This window comes from Lampris incognitus, chromosome 1 (assembly GCF_029633865.1).
Source record: "Lampris incognitus isolate fLamInc1 chromosome 1, fLamInc1.hap2, whole genome shotgun sequence".
NCBI classification, from domain to species: Eukaryota; Metazoa; Chordata; class Actinopteri; order Lampriformes; family Lampridae; genus Lampris; species Lampris incognitus.
The window spans coordinates 99,660,873-99,683,287 of NC_079211.1; the positions used below are offsets into that span (position 1 = coordinate 99,660,873).

The 22,415-nt window shown below is 44.4% G+C and overlaps 1 protein-coding gene across 1 annotated transcript in view; it reads right to left on the reverse strand.

Moving 5' to 3' along the window:
• commd10 (COMM domain containing 10) overlaps window positions 1–22,295 on the reverse strand; it is an 89,578-nt gene extending 67,283 nt beyond the window's left edge. Inside the window, exons 1-5 of the mRNA XM_056287733.1 lie at window positions 22,150–22,295; window positions 21,828–21,918; window positions 21,115–21,225; window positions 17,864–18,019; window positions 12,229–12,339 (exon numbers count right to left, since the gene is read on the reverse strand). Of these exons, the coding sequence (XP_056143708.1) occupies window positions 12,229–12,339; window positions 17,864–18,019; window positions 21,115–21,225; window positions 21,828–21,918; window positions 22,150–22,178 (498 nt within the window). The 5' untranslated portion in view covers window positions 22,179–22,295. The remainder of the gene's footprint in view (window positions 1–12,228; window positions 12,340–17,863; window positions 18,020–21,114; window positions 21,226–21,827; window positions 21,919–22,149) is intronic.
• Between the last annotated feature and the right edge of the window lie 120 nt (window positions 22,296–22,415).

Genomic DNA, 22,415 nt, shown 5'->3' on the forward strand with positions numbered 1-22,415 from the left:
TTGATACTCAAAGCGCTTCACACTGAAGGGGGTAAACTCACCTCAACCACCACCAATGTGCAGCACCACCTGGGTGATGCACGGCAGCCATTTTGCACCAGAACACTTACCACACATCAGCTTGAGGTGGAGAGGGAGGAATCATTGAGCCAATTACACTAGGGGATGATTAGGTGGCCAGATGGAGAGCCAGGTTGGGAATTTTTGCCAGGTCACTGGGACCCCCTACTCTTTTGCGATAAGTGCCATGGGAGCATTAATGATCACAGTGAGTCAGGACCTCGGTTTAACGTCTCACCTGAAAGACAGCATCTCCTACAGCACAGTGTCCCCCACTGCACTGGGCGTTGTTTTTTTTTTTAGGGCCTGAGGGAAGACTGCCCCACCAACAGCACTTCCAGCAGCACTCAGTTTTCCCGGGAGGTCTCCCATCCAAGTACTAGCCAAGCCCATACCTGCTTAGATTCTGTCATTCAGCCGAACCAAGGTACATGGTTGGCGTGGCTGCTCCAACCATGTACCCCTATTAATATAGGATTACTACATCAATAGGGACTTCTGCAATGGCCTCCACCACCGATATTCAACCTAGATAGTGATACAATCCTTGCTAGCAAGAATGACAGCTGTAAAACAGATACACAAAGTCTGGCAATGAGGACCTTCAATTATCTGTTACAGCATAGCCTTAATACTTAAACCTTTACTAAATGTTTAAAATCCCAAGACAATGAAGACCTAATGGAAAGAACAATTGTAAGGAATATCAATTAGCATAATACAAACTTCATATATACTATCATTACATAACAGCTAAAATAGCTTGTTTGTTTTGAGAGAAAGTATAGACCCGACACAGGCAAGATCGTAAGCTGAAATATTTAATGAGCACTTTTTCACTATTTACCGCATTATACTTTTAAGATTTTATATATGTTTTTATCATCAGTACCAGGAAGACGACTTATCTCTTTTATTTTTTAAAAAGTTTATTTACCCAGGGTAGATTTGCTGAGCACAGATGCTCTTTTTCAACGAGTTATTGGGGTTAAGCGTATTGCTCAAAGGCACTTCAATGGTGGTGGTGGGTGGGGGTGTGCCAGTAGATGAATACATCGAGAATCAGGTGGATTTGTTCGGGCCGATTTAAAATCCTTTATTTTTGGTAATTTGAATTCCTGTGTCCTTGAGCATTCAAGGCGTCAGGTGTGAGTCAAACAAATCACAGGGGAACATGAAGGAGGGGCTTCATTCTCGATATCTAGCAAACGTCGGACAACACGAGCGCCCATGTTCATGTACCAATCAAGGCACAGTCATGTCCAAACTGTTTTTAGGGTAAGGTGGATCATTTGACAGCCTAGCAGGTCAGCTCTGTTAGTCCCACTTGTTTCTTAATTTTTTTTCCATCACCTTGATTTAAGGGGCAGAATTGGCTGATAGGAAGATTCAGGAATATCGGATAATTCTAAAGGGCAGGGTATCACTCCCTTCCTATCCAGGTGTTTTCCTGCTGGTCAGTGGGGATCCAACCAGAGACCTCTGCAGATGCAGGTCGGGTCCTCTAACTTTAAGTGACCACTATTGTTTATTGATGCCACACCTTCGACATCTAGGATGAACATATTGCAAGAAGGATGCAATGAGTCGCCTGTTGATTTACTCATGGTATACAATACTCAAGACAATATTAGACAGGCTGGTCTTGATTTGTGAACAGTGACACAGTTCAAGTGGGACTCAGATGCAGAAACAAACAAGGCTGAGTCATGCAGTAGTTCAAAAACCGAAAAGGACTTTACTTGGCATTATAAATGAAAATACAAAAATAAGGCCGAACAGACAAAACCAACATGGCAACTGCTGCATGGATCAAAACTCAAGACTGGGAAAGTTAATACTGTGAGCAGGGCTGGACATGACATGAGAACCTTGGCCTAGACATGACAAGAGCGACTTGACAATCTGGCCCAGAGGTGATGAAAGAGCAGGTTTAAATATGGCGCAGTGATTAATCCTGATGTTATTCGTCCGTCGCAGCGACGAGGACCATCTAGTCATCCTGTGATGGATGACTGATGACTTGCGGAATGATTAAAGTGAGGAAGAGTTGCGCATCATCAACCCCACTCTCTCGTCTGAGACCACCTACTACTAGTGGTAAGACTAGCCAGACGATTGGCAAGGGAGACGGATAGAGATTTTTCTCAGGGTTTCTTCCCGAAGCCTTTCCCGTAGATGAGTATACCCGCAAGGCAGCGGAGGTTTGGAATCAGTTTTCCTTCTCCTAGATGAACTGCCTGTCAAGGCTAATGAGCTTCATCTACCCAGGTTTGAAATAAGAGTTAACCCTGATAGGGGACAGGTAAGTGACGATGAGAGGTGCAGGACAAGGATTGACCTGAGGGGGGCATGAATGTGACAAACTTGTGCAAATCTCTCCCTAAAGAGAAAAGAAAAAAATGTCACTACCATGGAAAAACCAACCCTCGGGCTTCTCCATTATCAGCAACTGATAAATCAACTTTGCTGAAGCAACAGTATCCAGAATAATTAACTGGGGATAAGCATATTTTTTACAGCTCATTCGTCTTTGCAACTCAGTAAAATAAATCTCATTTGGACTGGAAATAAGCAGCAGGGTCACTTATACCTACTTTACACCAAACTAAAATCCTGTGGTTTTACATGCAAAAGGGTCAGTGACAGAAAATCCTTCGCATTCTTCCTCGAGATTAGCACAGCAATTTCCTAGGATTGTGTAGGTGTGAAAGGGTCTCACAGAGTCCAAGCATTCACACAGTTGATGTGTCGGCTTTGACACGAGTAAAACACGCAACCAATGAAAATGCATATCTGCATTCTGGATACGGACGGAAATGCAAAGTGGACAGTTTCGCACACTCACTCCGCTGTAAAGATGAAGTTATAACAACTGTAAAAAGCATAATGAAAACAACAATAGCAACACAACAGAATAATCCAGTCCACCTGCCATATTTAAAGCTTAATATAAACAAAAAGCGGACGAAAGGACGGGGTCTGGCATAGCTAAAATGTAGGGACTCGTTGGCTGTGTGTGAACGGGACCTTTCCAGGAAAAAGCTGGACTCGATTGCGATGGAGAGACTTATCAACCGAACTATTTGAAATTAGGGCTGCACGATACTGGAAAAAACTCACATTGCAAAAAAAAAAAAAAAAAAAGATTTTCTGCGATATGAAAAAAATTCAGGAATTTTCACCAGATGATTTAAACAGCTCTATTTGGAAGAATTAATCATTCTAGGATGATTGGGGGGATTTTGTAGGGGAGTACATCTGCATAGGCAATAAAAATTATCATAAAAAAGAGATTTGGGGGTTTTTTTTGTTTTTTTTTTTTAAGAGTATTATGTAAATATGCGGCCATCCTGCTGTGAGAGCTGAAAATTTCTGTGTGCGCCCGGTGCACAGCAGGCAGGGAAGGATCAACAGCGGACAAACGCTCATCCTGATACGGGTTGGAAATAAACGCTCCAAAATACACACGGTCCAAAATTCACAATATGTAGTCTGCACTTCACCAAAATAAAAAAAATAAAAATGAACGAGAGAAGAAAAAAAAAAACACCTGGTCTTCAAGATCATTTGAAAATTTAAAAATCCATATAACTGACGTTACTTTTCTTTTTGCAAACAAATCTTCCTTTCCGGTGTTTTTCTCTTCCTAGCTCATTTTCAGGTTGTGGTTGGCAACTAGCAGGGCCTGCTTTGTTTTTGTTTTGTTTTTTGGATTAACTGATATAGAATGATTGTGATTGGTGGTTCACTGTGCAGCAGAGCCTGCATGTCACTCACTAGCGACAAACTCCATGTATCCAAGAACCCTTAAATAGGAGTAAATTATGTTATATCAGACAGACTTCTGTCGCACATCAGTCGTGGAAATGACAACCGTGTGAGTTTTCCTTTTGTATCAAGCAGTAAAAAGTTGTAGCATGAGGTGTTTGAGTTAATTTGCCTCACTTCAGGGCATCCGGGTGGCGTGGTGGTCTATTCCGTTGCCTACAACACAGGGATCTACGGGTCCAATCCCCGTGTTACCTCCGGCTTGGTTGGGTGTCCTTACAGACACAATTGGCCGTGTCTGTGTGTGGGAAGCCGGATGTGGGTATGTGTCCTGGTGGCTGCACTAGCGCCTCCTCTGGTCAGTTGGGGTGCCTGTTCGGGGGGGAGGGGGAACTGGGGGGAATAGCGTGATCCTCCCACACGCTACGTCCCCCTGGCGAAATGCCTCACTGTCAGGTGAAACGAAGCGGCTGGCGACTCCACATGTATCAGCCCTCCCCAGATCAGCAGAGGGGGTGGAGCAGCAACCGGGACAGCTCGGAAGAGTGGGGTAAATGCCCAGATACAATTAAGGAGAAAAGCGGGGGGGGGTTGCCTTACTTCACCTCGCACATCCTGCGACGTGACTATTGTGCACAATAGTCCGCACATTGTGATGACGATGCTGAAATGATATATCGTGCAGCCCTATTTGAAACCCAGGAAAATACCAGGATTTCAGTGTGAAAGATTTTTTAAAGAGCAGTAAGACTGGCCTTCAACATGTATCCAAGCCCGTCTTGAGCGAGTGTTGACCTGACAAAGTGTTTTCAAGCAAAACACTGAATCACTTCCTACTCCAAGGTCACAGCTCTGTAGCTGTAGCTGTACCCTGGCCTTTCTGCGAAAGGATTTCACCTCATGGATCAAGTAAAACATCATATTACAAGTTCCGGTCTTTTTACATAAGCATGTAAGACATCATGTTCACCAGGGATTCCCAAACTTTTTCCATGCTGTGACCCACCAGTGTAGAGACCTTTTGGCTTGGGATGCAACCAAATAATTTGTGCAAAAAAAAAACAAACATTAACAACAAATTCTCATTGCCTGTCAAAACACAAGGTAAGTAACAATCCTCTATATTGTTCATGAGTGCAGAATACCCCTTTTCAGTCTTAAATCGTGGTCTACTAACCCAGAGGACACAAGTTAAATACTCAAGAGTTCCCCATGGATAGGGCAAGCAAAAAAGAAAAAAAACTCCCTAAGAGGATAAACAGAGTCAGAATTATTATTACTACAAACTAATGTTAAGTCATTCTCCAGTTTACTGTCAGCAGTTCAAGCTTCTGTTTATCTAAACAATATCACAGCAGAGTCACATCATATGGGCTTGAGATCTCCCCCTAGGCGAGACATGTCCATATTCATTCATTTTAAATGAGCTATCCAGGATTCATCCAGGGTTATAGAGGAAACTTGCCAATTACGCTCTAGAAGACTTGTTTTTCCTTTGAAGGAACATGTTTCTTTTTTATTTGTGTAAATTTACCTTAATTAATCAATTTGCATCAAGTTTGTCTGAGTTTATCAACTCAAGATGTTGTCTGAACCCTGTGCCAGCGTACAGAGGCTGTATTAGCTCAAAAACTATTATCCTGGGCCTTTGTGGCCGAGCCTGTACATAATAAATATTGAAATCTGCAGGGTCGGTCTCACAAGTGGATGCACTGTATAATGAATGTCAGCATCCTCTGGGGCCGCGAAGCAGCGGCTCATTCTGATTCCATAGGACAGAGAGGGGGGGAGAGGGATGACGAGAGAGACAGTCCAGGAGAGGGAGACACAACGATGGAGGGAAGGAGAGATTGACAAAGTGAGAGAGGGAGACAGAGTGAGCGGGGGAGAGAAAGAGAGAGAGAGAGAGACTGGAACTGTTGAGGGATTTCAACGTTCAGACTAATCAAAACAATATCCGAGTGTCTTGCTTGCGTGAGTATTAAGGAGGCAGCAGCGTGGAGAGGAAAAGAGACACAGCAAAAAAAAAAAAAAGAGCCGAGGAAACAGAAGCAGCAAGTCTGACAAAGTGAGCCATCTTTCTTGTCAGGTGTGTACCATGTGCCTGACTTCACTGTGCTGTTGTTCCGTATCGCAGATGATGCAGAAAACTGCACAGGCTCGCAGTACAGACACAGCTACTGCCTTGGTTCCACTGCTGAGCGTATGTTTACGGCTGGTAACACTGTTGCTCCACCTCTGAGAGGAGATACTTGCAAAATCCCTCAGGTCAGTCATCTCCTTTGTGGAGTCAGATATGTGTCTATCAGATGTCGTGTATATATTGAATAATTTACCCCAGTCGGACTCAGAGATAGCTGTTACATGTGTAGAACCTGGCCGAGAACCAAATCCCACTGAGGGCCTTTCTCTCCTGTGTCTCACCTACTCCATCTCCTTTTCAGTTTTCCTCATGTCTAAATACAGTCAAGAAAAAAAAATACTAAGCTGCACAGACTGCCTTATGCCCTTTAAAAAAAAAAAGAAGAAATACGCCGGTCAATAAAAGTGCAGAATGTGATCCTTTACTTATTCTACCACAGAAAAGGACATCAAATGATGAGGCTAGTCATTTCATCTTATTTTTCTTCTTTTCTCGCTCATATAATTCCTTTGCCTCAAATTCTGAAGCCTCTTAACTCCCTTAAACCTTTAAAATCCCTCGGCTCCTCCTGGTTATCTAAACACTGATACAAACAGAAGGGTAAAACCGCACAGAACTCTTAAATAAAGTGGACGGGAGACATGCACGCACCGCGTGCACGGCCAAAACACATCCAACAGCGAACATGGGAGACGTGAGCGCCAGGTGTGAGGCTCCGAACAGTTTACCGGTGTCTGCGTCGGTCCTATTCAAAGCACGGTGCCATCTCACCGACGTTAAACCTCTACGAACAGTAAGCAGCAGAAGCGGGGTAGGTACATGTGCTCCAGCAGTCTGGCTGGCGCACATATCTAATATGTTCTCCAACATAGAATTAGCTTTGTTGTGGGACGAATGCAAAGCTCTGAACACTGCAACTCACCCGAGATATAACTCTGTTTGACCTAAAGTGACATGCCATACTGGATGATGAACGAATGCCAATGTTTCCATACACATCGCTCCTACAACCACAGCATTTACTGCAGTTACAATGCGCAAAGGGATTCATTAACAGTAGCATGTACACTACTACCGCCTCTACTATTACTGCTGTGACCAATATCAGCAATTCCCCCATCACCACCGCAACCAGTATTTACACCATTACTCCCATCATTACATATCAACCTATAGAGAGGACATGTCCTTCTCTAAATGGTAGAATAATTGTACATTAGACTCCCCCATCCAACTCAATAATTTCTTTCCCCCTCTTCTTTCTCCTCGTGTCTGTTTTTTTTTTTTTGATATACTATATTAATCCCTGTGGGGAAAATTATGCTCTGCATTTAACCCATCCCAGCTGTGTAGCTAGGATGGGCAGCACCCGGGGATCAACTCCAGTTCATCTTGCCATGCCTCGGTCAAGGGCACAGACAAGAGTATCAACCCTAACATGCATGTCTTTTTGATGGTGGGGGAAACTGGAGCACCCGGAGAAAACCCACCGCAGACACGGGGAGAACATTCAAACTCCACACAGAGGACGACCTGGGCTGAGCCCCAAGGTTGGACAACTAGTTCGTGACACTTCCGTTCGGGCTGTTCGGGCCTCCAGCCACATTCCAGCACCTCACAGATCAGGTACTGTGGCCACACGCCACATATGCTGCCACCTACTTAGATAATGCTATCATCCACAGTAGCAGCTGGGGGCAGCATATGTGGCAGGTGGTGGCAGTGCTGGAGTCTCTGAGGCAGGCGGGACTCACAGCCAACTCGAAGAAGTGTGCGGTCAGGTGGCGGGAGGTACGGTATTTGGGGTACCACTGAGGTGGTGGGCTGGTGTGCCCCCAGATAGATAATACCGCAGCGATTTCGGCCAGCTCAAGGCCCAAGACAAAAAAGCAGGTGAGGGCATTCCTGGGACTGGCCGGCTATTACAGGTGGGTCATCCCCGCCTTTGTGGAGCTGACCAGTCCCCTGACTGACCTCACCCAAAAGGCTGCCTCAAATCCAGTCCAGTGGATGGAGCAGTGTTAGGTGGTGTTTGAGAGGGTTAAACAAGCCCTCTGTGGGGAGCCCCTGCTCCACACTCCTAACTTTGCGCTCCCTTTTATCATGCAGACCAACACATTGGACAAAGGCCTGGGGGCCGTTTTGTCCCAAGAGGTGGAGGGAGTCGATAACCCAATGCTGTATATCCGTCATACGCTGGCAGAGAGAGCCAATGTAGAGCACCATAGAAAAGGAGTGCCTGGCCATCAGATGGGCGGTCAGTGCCCTCCGCTTCTAACTGCTGGGGCGCTCATTCAACCTCTGTTCGGACCATGCCCTGCTCCAGTGACTCCACCGCATGAAGGATGCCAACGTGCAGATCACCCGTTGGTATCTGGCCTTACAGCCTTTTAAGTTCAAGGTGATCCATAGGCCAGGGACGCAGATGGTCGTGGCCGATTTCCTTTCTCGCTTGAGGGGGGAGTTGGCTGTCAGCCGGATGTGGGTCCGGCCTAAGTCGGGTGGTGGGGTATGTGCTAGAGGGGTGTGGTCTAGCCTTGGCTACAAGTGGAGAGGGAGGAGACGTGGGTCACTGGATAGCAGACACGATAGCAAGGCTGTCTAGTGATCAGCCTCACCTCAGGTGTGCCAAACTAACAAACTGACCTTTATATTCTGCAGTGAAGCTGGGTCTGGACTGACAGACATGAACAAAAACAGGGTAACACCGAAAACCAATGGGGAAATGGAGAAGGAGCCAGACAGCAGAGTCTGCAGCACCGTTGAGCACCAGCCCATGCAGTGTGCAGACAAAAAGACTTAAAACCTTGTAAAGGGACTTTTAAATAAAAACCCTGTGTTTCACCACCCTGTGTCCATCATCCCAGTCTTACTCTACAAAGCAGAAGGGACACAGTCATCTTACTGCTCCAAATATGTCTGCTAGTATCTCCTCTGCTGTACTCTATGGTATAGACTTGTGCAATATCGTTTAGTGAAGGAGAATTATGGCTTCTGGTCTCTCCTCCTCCTCCTCCTCCTCCTAAGGGAGAGCGCTAATAAAGCAGGAGGCTGGTCAAATGGGAGCATCTAACTCTCCGCTTGGGTTCCACACAATCAATACCATACAGATGGCACGTTTTTTCCTTTTTTTTCTTTCCTTCAGCCTCCTCACCCTCATTATTTCACCATCTCTGCCCTACCTCATTTTGTCCTGAGCTTCTTCTTAACTTCGCTTCTTCTCAGTTGTAACTCCTCCTTTTCTTCCATCCTTCTTCCTCATGAGTCTTTGCCTCCCTCATTTGTCCTCTTGTCACCTGTAATCCTCTTTCTTCCAGCCTTTTCACTTTTTTGCTTCTCCTCTCTGAACAAACTTAGTCAGGAAGCTGTTATGCCTCTGCATTATAATTAGGCTGGCACTTAAAGCTGCTTTTCGTCACTATTACTAACTTATTTACCCATCAGTCCTCATAATGTTTTGACATTTCCGCACTAACCCAGTACAATTCACGGGGAGTTTGACAGAAAACAAACTTAGCAGAAAACTCTGATGGAAATTTAAAAAAAAAAAAAACCTGTACGCACTTAAGCTGTGTGCATACGAAGTCACCGGCTTGGGGGGTCGCTGTCGGTCACATGAACCAACAGTGCCCCCTGTTGTCCGTTTGAGCAAGTGGCGCTTCTTTGTGGTTCAGCAAAGTTGCAGCTGGTGAACTGTCGGCTGCTCCTATTTTCACCATTAACCAGTCTCCACTCAACCCCCCTCCAGCCATCTCTACCCACCGGGTGGGGAGGGGGGATTCATGTAAGTTGATTTAAATAAATTAATTCCTCTTTCACTAGCCTACGGAGGACACTGAAAAACAGTCAGAAAAAAATGCTCCCGCTGCAGCACATGAGGAAATAAAGAAAAACATACATTTTCTGCAGCTTAAGCCTATGGGCGTACACTAAAGGACTGGTGTAATTTAAATATGTCATCCTCAGTTCCATTCCATGACTTGAGTCTGCTCTAGGGACTGAATACTAAACAGCATACAAAGGAAAGAGACACTTGACTAGCCAGCTGGAATAACATTGGCCAATCTAGGCTACAAAGAATAGTCGGGCCCACCATTTTGTGACAAAATCTCAGCAAATAGAGTAGTTGGTTGCCCAAAGGCCTGATCTAGATTTTTGGAGTGTCAGTGCTAACAGTTCGCCAATGTGTTGACTATTAATAACCTGTAATGATGGTGCTCAATTTTTTTAAACCACAGAAATGGCAGCGATTTGATAAAGCAACTTGTCTATTCTAATTGAGATGTTGCTGCCAAACAAACTGTTTTACCTATAGTAAAATGCTCAGGATGATTACATCTAGTAAGCACTGAGCTTATGACACGTAATCATACCATCATGCATTGTTGTAGCAGAGTCCAGGTCCAAGTCTAGGGAGCAAATGCAAAAAGTCTAAAAGGTGCATTTTTCCTCCACCTTCACTCTGGACAGGTGAAACTGATACAGCTGAGATTTCTGCAGGGAAAAGTGAAGAATCTCATTGCATAATTGTGGGCCAAAATTAGGCTATGAACACCCAATTTTAAACTCCCAGTGTCTCAAAAAAATATTCAACCTATGTCAGTGGAGTCAAACTTTGTTTAAACTGGTCAGAGTATAACTTCTGTGTGGTCAATTTAAGGCCTTCACATGCAGGAGTAACCCTGGGGTTTGGCATCACTAAAAGAAGATGATGGTATGCAGTGCAGCTTTTCCCATTTGGCCAAAATCCCAAATACGTTTCTAATATCTGACAAAACAACAAACATCAAAACTCAACTAACTAATATATTAGAAGAGACGTGGCCATATTTGAGACTGTTTAAATGTCTACTGAAATCACAGAATTTGATTAATCTTTTAATCAATTTTCTATATGTATTTAATTAATTAATCTTTTAATTCAGGATTAATCATTCACACGTTGGAAAATTCATAGTAATTCTTTTATATATATATATATACTCTATTGATCCCCATGGTGAAATTCTGCTCTGCATTTAACCCATCCTAGCTGTGTAGCTAGGAGCAGTGGGCAGCCGCCGTGCAGCGCCCGGGGACCAACTCCAGTTCATCTTGCCATGCCTCAGTCAGGGGTATAAATCCTAACATACATGTCTTTTTGATGGTGGGAGGAAACCGGAGCACCCGGAGAAAACCCACCACAGACACGGGGAGAACATGCAAACTCCACATAGAGGACGACCTGGGATGACCCCCAAGGTTGGACAACCCCGGGTTTTGAACCCAGGACCTTCTTGCTGTGAGGTGACAGTGCTAACCACTGGGCCACTGCAGCATTAAACCATTTTCTTTAAGTTCTGATAATAATAGAAATTACTATTATTATTATTATTAGAAAGAAGAGGGCCATTATTTTGTCATTGTACAGGTTACAATGAAATGTGTTCTCTGTATTTAACCCCTCCATTGCATAGGAGCAGTGGGCAGCTGCAGTGCCCGGGGACCAACTCCAGTTCTTCTTTCCATTGCCTTGCTCAGGGACACAGACAGGAGTAAACCAACGCAGTTATTATTATTATTATATTAATCATTATTCTTATTACCAACATAGACAAAAGAACTGATGAGCTTAACAAAGTCTAGGCCCCAGCCTTTATGGAGAAATACTACAGAAACACATTTGCCAGATGTAGTGCCAATGCTAATGTAAATGCCAGGAAATAAAAAAACTATGAACCAAATAATGCAAATAAATGAAAAGTGTACAAAGCTAGCTACACTCTAGGTCGTTATAAGGGCACATGAAGTCCAATACTAAATAGTCCAATATAGCACAGGACACGAGTGAGAATATAGAGCCTGTAAATACTGAACCCCCTGACCCATGGACTCTAAGCGGGCTGTAAATATACCTTCATGTCAAAGGAGACACTGGCGGGATTAAAGTGTATTGGAAAGGAGAGGGATTCTTGGTGAAAGGAATGGATGGAAAAATGGATGAGGCTTCACAAGAAGGTTTAAGAAAGGATGAACAGGTTTTTTTCAGACACTTGTATCAGCTGTGGTGTGTAACTTTGTGTATTTGTTTTTGAGTATATCTGTTTCTGTTAATGTATACATATAAGATTATGGATGACACACAGTAAGCAAAAGGGCGAATGATCCAGGTTTATACTGTGTGCATATGTTCTGTATGTGTCCATTTCTATGCTTGTGCATATGGGTTTCTGTAAGTGTGTGTGTGTTGGTGTGTGTGTGTGGGGGGGGTGTACCTCGGAGTCTTCTGTGTGGAGCCCCAGCTGGAGGACAGCGCTAGGAGTCTTTAGTTTGGCTTGGCTGGATTGAGCCATCTGCAGGTTCAACTGCCAGCCTACGTGCTCCAACTGGAACAAGAACACACACATGCATGTGCGCACACACACACACACACACACACACACACACACACACACACACACACACACACACACACACACACACACACACACACACACACACACACACACAGAATAAATCTTAGTTGTAAGACAAAACAAAATAAATCAACAGAATATATTCTACAGGGAATGCACATCCATGTTAAGACTCACACACAATCTCTGTGGAGTGCGATGTTTCAGTCTTCAAATCAATGAAGTGGAAAGTCTTTATTAATTTATTTCTCCCTGCGGCGAAATCAATTCTGTGCATTTGACCCATCTTATTTCTAAGAGGTGCAGTAGGCGCCTGGGGGCCAGCTCCCCATAGGCCGTAGCCTTGATCAGGGGCACTGACGAGACTACCTGATGCCTAACCACTGACACCAACATATGAAAATGACTGTGGGAGCACATCTGAAAGGATAGACATAAAAGCACATACAGCTTGTTTTCTCCCATTTAAATAGGCGGAAGTACTGTCATGAAAATAAAACGGGGCTTTTCATGTATAGCCGACCCTTCTGCACACCAACGCTAGGCCAACTTATTTGGATGTTTTCTATAGCTACGAAAAAATGTAATGTACTTTTGAACGTTAATGATATTCAATGCACACAAGTTACACCACCGAGAGCCACCAATCTGATGTTTATCAGCTTTTTAGGCAAAACTGAAGGTGTAAATCACCTATGACTGGAGTTAAAAGTCGTGTATTTGATAAAGTCATGAAGTAAAATCACACATGTGTTTGGTTTAATTCTATTTGATGGTTGGTAACAAAAACAATGTCTTGACGCATGCTCAATAATCCATAATAGTGTGCGTGGGTTTCCTCCGGGTGCTCCGGTTTCCTCCCACAGTCCAAAGACATATAGGTCAGGTGAATCGGCCGTACTAAATTGTCGCTAGGTGTGAATGTGTGTGTCGGCCCTGTAATGGCCTAGCGACCTGTCAAGGGTGTCTCCCCGCCCGCCACCCAAAGACTGCTGGGATAGGCTCCAGCATCCCCGCGACCCTGAGAGCAGGATAAGCGATTTGGATAATGGATGGATGGATATTTATTTCTTGTTTAATGGTGCTCAAGCTCCCCAGCGCCCATAGGTCTGCTGCCTTTGTACCTAACACCGAACAATGCACGTCTTTGGATGAGAGAGGAACCCGGAGGAAACCCATGCCTGCAAACTCCAAACAGGGAGGATGTGGACCAAGCCTCAAATCCTGAAAGCTCTTTCTTGCCAGGCGACAGCGCTGACCTCTGCCCTGATGTGCTGCCAACACCACCGTGCCACTGATGAAGATGTATTGAAGATGAGATAAGCAAACAGGTGGTCTACATTAATCCATTTTATCCAATAACTGGTTTACTTATTATGAAGAATTTTAGCGATCAGTAACCTAACTAAGATAACATACTGGGCCCAGCTCACTGAATGTGACTGCAGACTACAACATGAATCAAAACTAATCACACTCAAGGTCCTCAGCCACCATACAGGAAATAACAGCAGCGCCTATTGAGAAACATTCTTGGAGGGGCATCCGGGTAGCGTAGCGGTCTATTCCGTTGCCTACCAACACAAAGATCACTGGTTCGAATCCCCGTGTTACCTCCAGCTTGTCGGGCGTCCCTACAGACACAATTGGCCGTGTCTGCAGGTAGGAAGCCGGATGTGGGTATGTGTCCTAGTAGCTGCACTAGCGTCTCCTCTGGTCAGTCAGGGCGCCTTTCCGGGGGGGACGCGCTACGTCCCCCTGGCGAAACTCCCCACTGTCAGGTGAAAAGAAGCAACTGGCGACTCCATACATATCGGAGGAGGCACGTGGTAGTCTGCAGCCCTCCCCGGATCGGCAGAGGGGTTGGAGCAGCGACCGGGACAGCTTGGAAGAGATGGGTAATTGGCTGGATACAATTGGGGGGAAAAGGGGGGGGGATCCACAAAAAAAAAGAAACGTTCTGGGAAGGAAAAAAAAAAACTTGGAGCAAATTCTTGAAGTGTTTACTTCTTACTAACCGTGCCAATTTACTGACTGGCTGGCTTCCTGATTTACTGAAAGATACCTCATCAGTCAGCTGTTACAGGTTGATAGATTCACAGCCCTGGGCCGAGGAGAGGCAGTTAAGTGTTTTATGAAGCAGACAGAGGCCATAATAATAAACTATGTGAATTACAGAGTCTGGATGCTTCAGCAGCATCAGGAGACGGGTGTGAGAAGTGTCTGACTCCAAGGAGACAAACTGCATGAAGTCATTCACTAGCAGTAAAAAAAAAAAACATTAGCAGCATTACTTGATTGAAAAACTTCAGGGTTCCGTCTTTAATTCATTCGCTTTACTTGGATTTTAAGTTAACTGAAAAACTCATTATCGTGGTTCCACTAAACTGATTGTCAGCGTAACCTACCACCCATTGCCAAGTCTCCCCTCTAATCCCTCACCTGCCCGTCTTTTTCAAGTACAGCCTTGCTTTTTGTGTTGATTGATTATAATTGTGAAGCATTTCAGAAAAAGTATTTAGTAAATAAAATAATTACTATTTCGAGATGTAACCCATCGCATAATTATCAATTAGTAAAAATAAAATGGAACAAATTTGTATTCTTTTAAAACATGATCTGATGATAAAGAGAGCAGTGAAAATTTGACAAAACAAAAAGAGCGGCAACACTAAAACATTGCTATTGTCCGGAGCGTCTGGGTGGCGTGGCGGTCTATTCCGTTGCCTACTGACACAGGGATCACCGGTTCAAATCCCCGTGTTACCTCCAGCTTGGTCGGGCATCCCTAGGAACACAATTGGCCGTGTCTGCGGGTGGGAAGCCGGATGTGGGTATGTGTCCTGGTCGAAGCACTAGCGCCTCCTCTGGTTGGTTGGGACACCTGTTCATGGGGGAGGGGGAACTGGGGGGAATAGCATGATCCTCCCATGCGCTACGTCCCCCTGGCGAAACTCCTCACTGTCAGGTGAAAATAAGCAGCTGGTGACTCCACATGTATTGGAGGAAGCATGTGGTAGTCTGCAGCCCTCCCCAAATTGGCAGAGGGGTTGGAGGAGAAATCAGGACAGCTCGGAAGAGTGGGGTAATTGGTTGGATACAATTGGGGAGAACGGGGAAAAAATCCACAAAAAAAAAAAATGCTACTGTCGACATCACCCACAAAGTTTATATACTTAGCACAAAAAGTAAGGAAATGTGTGTTTGGTAGATTATTGCTTTGTTGTAACAATGCTTCTTGGCAATAAATCTTATACGGTTGGAAAGCCTGTTTATTTCCCTTTTAAATGGTGCCACATTTGTAAGGAACATGCATTTGTGGGATGAGCAGCAGAGCTGAGTATGTGGGTTGCGCCCATGACAAATTTGCCAAATCTTCTCTGCCAATGCCAAACAGCTTATTTTGCTGTTGCTATTGACTCTTGTTTTGAGCTTCTGGTACCCCAGGTGCTGCCAATCAGCTGCCTGATATAAGATTTATTGCCAAGAAGCATTGTTACAACAAAAAAATAATCTACCAAACACACATTTCCTTACTTTTGGTGGTAAGTTTATATAATGCTCAAATGAAGTTTTAAGTGAGTTTATACACTTTCGCTACTGGTTCAGTCCCATAAGAGCATTTAAAATACAGACCATAGCAAGCCTGTGCAAGATGATGTTTAATCTGCAAAGAGCTAAGCATTCTTAAGGGTATTTACTAGCGTCTGAAATAACAAATGTGTCATGTGTGCATTTGTGTGTACATCTTATTGGCTATGATTTGTGTTTTTGCTCAACCATTTTCAGAGGCCTATCTTGTAAGAGACTGAAATCTCAATGGGACTGACTGAAAAATTTTAAAAAATGAATAATAAACAACCTGTCCTTTTCATCTATGAGACTGGTATCTGGCTCATAAGCAACTTCTTGCATTATCTGTCAAGTCCCCAAAGCCAAGGCAGTAGCAGTGGCCCTCTCAACAGCCCTCACTGTCTTCTGCTTGTGCGGCAGCAATACTAGTAGCTATCAACACATGGGGGAGCGGAGAGGACGAACAAGGCACACAAAAGAAAGGCATCTGAAAGTGTGACAAAAAAAATTGACGACAACATCACACACTGGAGCCGCGTTGTTTGTCTTTAACCACAAAGTGTCTCTTATACAGCACAATGGTCACAGGAAAAAAACATGCAAACCAGACAGAGTTCTGTGTGCCAATGTCATTTGAGGCCGAGAGAGTTGTGGCTACATTTAAAGGAACAACTCTGGGTTAGTATGGTCAATATTTATGCAACTAAAGCCTAAAGCTATCACTTAACTTGAATTTTTTGAACATAGGACAAGATTTTAGATTGAGAAGAAAGGTACAAGACACTCCAAAGGTTCGGGTTGAATTTTAGGCAAGACCAGAGGTGTCATAGTTTTCAGCTTTGCCCTTGTCACGGTAAAGTTAAAGAGCAGCCACACCTGTCACCACTTTTGTGAGTTTGATGTCATCTTAAGGTGAGACACCATCTACAAGTGCTGGGCTGGTTTTAGGATAATGTAGCAGGATAAACACAGCTGCAGCTAACACCATCAATGATGGCTCTGTTTAATTTAGGTGAGCTAATGAGTCAGCATTCACAAAACTATTGACTGTTGTCAATACTTGCTCATTGTCACAGCTAAATCAAAGAAAGCCATCATTAACGTTACTAGTTGCAGATGTGTTTATCTTACTACACTTCCATTACATCATCCTAAAGTCAGCCAAGCACTTACAAATGGTTTTCCCTTCTACAAAACAGCACTCACTAAAGCGGTTTAAGGTTTATTTGCTCTTGAATCGAGAAGTGATTGTTTGACTTCACTGTAAAAAAGCCCATCAATCACGTTGTGAAGTCATATTCTGAACAAAGACTGAATGTAATCAACTACTAACCAACTGTCAAATAATTTGAACGCCAACAGTGACAGTTGGCTCCCATTCTGCTACTGAGGGATTTATTCATTTATTCCTGGTCTATACCCACTTCATGCAATTCAGGGTGGCAGGGGACTGGAGCCTGTCCTAGCAGGCATTTGGAGGGGCTCACACATACAATCATTCATACACCACTACCTGTAGGCAAGAGTCTATATTCACTTTTGAACTATGGGGGGGGGGGTCCCTGGAGGAAACTCATATAAACACAAGGCAAAAATAGAAACTCCACACAAAAAATGGGCGCAAACCCAGGATCCGGCTCTTGTGAGGCAACTAAGCTGACACGCTCCCCTCTAATAAGGAACTGGTATATCCCAAATCCTATCAACAAACATTCATGACTGACTCATAAAGGTGGTGCTCAGGCACAAGAACAAAACCCACCACATTATTTCTGACTCCAGCCTGTCAGTTGCATAAAGATAGCTCTGCAGAGTCTTTGGCAAAGATGTCAGGAGATGTGCGGCAGGTCTTTTTCATCCCTACAACTGTGACAGAGAAAGGTAAAGAAACAATCAAGCGTCTTGTGCTTGTCTGCCTCACCCTCTTTGGAGCAAAGATTCTTTGGCGGAGCCTCTCAACCAGCTCAGGGCCAGCGGTGGCCCAGGTCTGGGAAAACACCTCAGCCTTGTCTGGGTTCAGATGAACTGCTTCTAACTGCTGCTGCAGAGAATGCGGCTTCACGTTGTGATACACTGCCTGTAAAAAGTAAGGTTGTGATGAGAGGAGGGAGAGGGAAAAGGAGCAGAGGAGATAAAAAGAGTGAGGAGGATATGTGCTTGAGAGTGCTGCAAGTGTATGCTCATCTTAATAACCACAATCAGCTATGTTTTACAGGTCACAACACAGCGCCACAGCGACAAACTCTTAGGCATGCAAACGCTATCTACACGAGACAACAGTGACCCCTGCTGGAGAACTTGTCTCACTGTCCAAATACTGTTGTCAGACTGGATTCAGACCAGCAGTGGGGACAGGAATTCTTCTTGAGGAGCCAAACTGAAGCGATCAAATAATCTACTGTCAGCTATTACATGTGCATTTATCAGGATTGAGTATAAACTATGGAAGCGAGTGAAGACACAGCCGAAGATCAAATGGTGGAAGTTGAAGAAGGAAGACTGTTGTGTGGAGTTCAGGCAGGAGTTAAGACAGGAACTGGGTGGTAGTGAAGAGTTGTCAGATGGCTGGACAACCACTGCAGAAATAGTGAGGGAGACAGCTAGGAAGGTACTTGGTGTGTCATCAGGACAGAGGAAGGAAGACAAGGAGACTTGGTGGTGGAATGAGGAAGTACAGCAAATTATACAGAGGAAGAGGTTGGCAAAGAAGAAGTGGGATAGTAAGAGAGATGAAGAAAGTAGACAGGAGTACAAGGAGATGCAGCGTAAAGCAAAGACAGAGGTGGCCAAGGCAAAGGAAAAGGCGTATGGTGAGTTGTATGACAGATTAGACACTAAGGAAGGAGAAAAGGACTTGTACCGATTGGCTAGACAGAGGGACCAAGCTGCAAAGGATGTGCAGCAAGTTAGGGCGATCAAGGATAGAGATGGAAATGTGCTGACAAGCGAGGAGAGTATGCTAAGAAGGTGGAAGGAATACTTTGAGGGGCTGATGAATGAAGAAAATGAGAGAGAGAGAAGGTTGGATGATGTAGGGATAGTGAATCAGGAAGTTCAGCGGATTAGCAAGGAGGAAGTGAGGGCAGCTATGAAGAGGATGAAGAGTGGAAAGGCAGTTGGTCCTGATGACATACCTGTGGAGGCATGGAGATGTTTAGGAGAGATGGCAGTGGAGTTTTTAACTAGATTGTTTAACACAATCCTGGAAATTGAGAGGATGCCTGAGGAGTGGAGAAGAAGCATACTGGTACCGATTTTCAAGAACAAGGGCGATGTGCAGAACTGTAACAACTACAGAGGTATAAAGTTGATCAGCCACAGCATGAAGATTTGGGAAAGAGTAATAGAAGCTAGGTTAAGAGGAGAGGTGATGATCAGCGAGCAGCAGTATGGGTTCATGCCACGAAAGAGCACCACAGATGCGACGTTTGCTTTGAGAATGTTGATTGAGAAGTATAGAGAAGGCCAGAAAGAGTTGCATTGTGTCTTTGTAGATTTAGAGAAAGCTTATGACAGAGTGCCGAGAGAGGAGGTCTGGTATTGTATGAGGAAGTCAGGAGTTGCAGAGAAGTATGTAAGAGTGGTGCAGGATACGTATGAGGGCAGTGTGACAATGGTGAGGTGTGCGGTTGGAATGACAAATGGGTTCAAGGTGGAGGTGGGATTACATCAAGGATCAGCTCTGAGCCCTTTCTTGTTTGCAATGGTGATGGACAGGTTGACGGACAAGATCAGGCAGGAGTCTCCATGGACGATGATGGTCGCGGATGACATTGTGATCTGTAGTGAGAGTAGGGTGCAGGTTGAGGAGAGCCTGGAGAGGTGGAGGTATGCACTGGAGAGAAGAGGAATGAAAGTCAGTAGGAGCAAGATGGAATACCTATGCGTGAATGAGAGAGAGGACAGTGGAATGGTCAGGATGCAAGGAGTGGAGTTGACAAAGGCATTTGAGTTTAAATACTTGGGATCAACTGTCCAAAGTAACGGGGAGTGCAGTAGAGAGGTGAAAAAGAGAGTGCAGGCAGGTTGGAGTGGGTGGAGAAGTGTGTCAGGAGTGATTCGCAACAGAAGGGTACCAGCAAGCGTTAAAGGGAAAGTTTACAAGATGGTTGTGAGACCAGCTATGTTATATGGTTTGGAGACAGTGGCACTGACGAAAAGACAGGAGGCGGAGCTGGAGGTGGCAGAGTTGAAGATGCTAAGATTTTCACTGGGAGTAACGAAGAAGGACAGGATTAGGAACGATTATATTAGAGGGACCGCTCAGGTTGGACAGTTTGGAGACAAAGCAAGAGAGGCAAGATTGAGATGGCTTGGACATGTGTGGAGGAGAGATGCTGAGTATATTGGGAGAAGGATGCTGAATACGGAGCTGCCAGGGAAGAGGAGAAGAGGAAGGCCAAAGAGGAGGTTTATGGATGTGGTGAGGGAAGACATGCAGGTGGCTGGTGTGACAGAGGAAGACGCAGAAGACAGGAAGAAATGGAAACGGATGATCCGCTGTGGCGACCCCTAACGGGAGCAGCCGAAAGTAGTAGTAGTAGAGTATGAACTATGGTCCTGCCACTATGTACTCTATAATTAATGTCAATGCACGGTTGTGAATCTCATCTTTGATACACATAAAACAGCTCTCTGCTAGAGAGAATTATCCACCAGCCTCGAACTCATGAGATTCACACATGACAGCTTGACATAACAATTAAGTATTCGTTTGACTGAGCTGAGACAAAAGCATGCTTTTAATTTAGACAAAGTAATGTAAGCCGAAGGTGAGGCAGGATGATCAAGTTTTCCTTAGCAAGATGCTGCATCCTCATCTCTTATGCGCGAGCATGGTAATAATGATCAACTAAACAAAACTGTGTTGCTAGCAATATCTCACACTCACTAAATCGTAGCCCTGGCCTCAAAGAAGCTGTGCTTTTGAATGCATTTGCACAGCTTCTCTGAGATTTTGCTTTCACTGACATGTTTTCTTTTTTGAATTTTTAGGAATGTCTTTATATTTTTTAATGTTCTATTTGTACTTGCTGTGGATGTGTCAAGAGAGGTAGGTAAAAGTGAATATGGTCTAACTTGAGACAGCCTGAGGATTTGTCTTCTGATCATACCATTATAATAAACCATGATATCCATGCATAAGCGGACATGAGAGGGCCCCCTTCTCACCTGCTCCAGTATGAATGAAGCCGTTTCCAGGACTAGATTAAGAGCCTTTTTGTCCAATAACAGTGCTGTCTGCAACTTTTCCTCCTCCTCTTCACTGAACGTACGCTCCCCCTGCAAAGGACACAATGCATTGTCATTTTGTGAATAACTGGGGAAAAAAAGAGTCTTTAAAGAAATAAGAAAAGTACAATCATTTTCTGATCTAAGTTCATGCACTCGAAATAATGCTATTATCAAGTGGCTTTTATGAGACCTAGGACCCAGCACACAACAGTTAATGTAAAGTTTCAATTAGGAATGAAAAATATATATCAAAATCTAAAAACTGATGTAATGAGGATTTTCACTGTAACAGTGTATGCAAACAAGACACACACGGCACACTATGAAATGTTATTAAGACTCAATGGCACAATTAGTAGATAACGCTGCATCACCAGCTGCTTCTCTAATGCAGTCAAGCGAAAGGACCAAAGTCAACTTAAATTAATTGATGGATAAATAAGTGCATTTCTTTCGTTCATGGGATTATTGAGGGACGGCATATGATGAGATGAACTCCTGCTAGCCCCTGTGAAACTATGCTGATGTCATCTAGGTCCAGCCATATTCTATTATAACCGAGTCTCAGTTGTGTTCAAGTCATTGTGTACTCCTATAATAAAAAGAAACTGCTAGAGCTCTGCTCCCCGTCTCTGCAGAAAACACTGTACCTTAAGATGAAGCCTCTGTATGATGCGGGAGATGAGTCTGGAGAACTTGTTCAAGTCAATGGCATTGATGAAAGTCACCGCTTCTCTTATGCTGTTTAGACAAAGTAACAACGTTTACAAATGACAACGAACCCACTTTCCGTGTGCACATTAACACCACGGCCCGTGTAACGCTATAGTGACGTAGTCATAGAGACGGGGGAGGACTGCGCAGGAGGCCAGGGAGCTTATCCTTGAACTCGGCTACTAGCGGAATTCAGGCGCTGTCGTGACTCGATTACTCGTTTCTTTCCACTGAGGGAAAACCAAAGTGCGAGCCTACCTTTGAGTTTCTTTAATAATCGCAGCCATGGTGCCTTTTCTCTGCTTTAAATCACTCCATCGGCAGTGCAAAAATCGACTTTTTTGTCAGCCCAGCATCACCGAGCCGCCGTCGTCTCTCGTCCTCCTGTTGTCACAAGACAGCGCATGTGATAGTCAAAGCTGCGCAAAAAATACGCTCACGCCAAACGGGCGTGATTTCGAACCCGGAAGACCGAAAACATAAAGAGAGACTTAACACGCGTCATGCAGACTATGTTAGTGTCA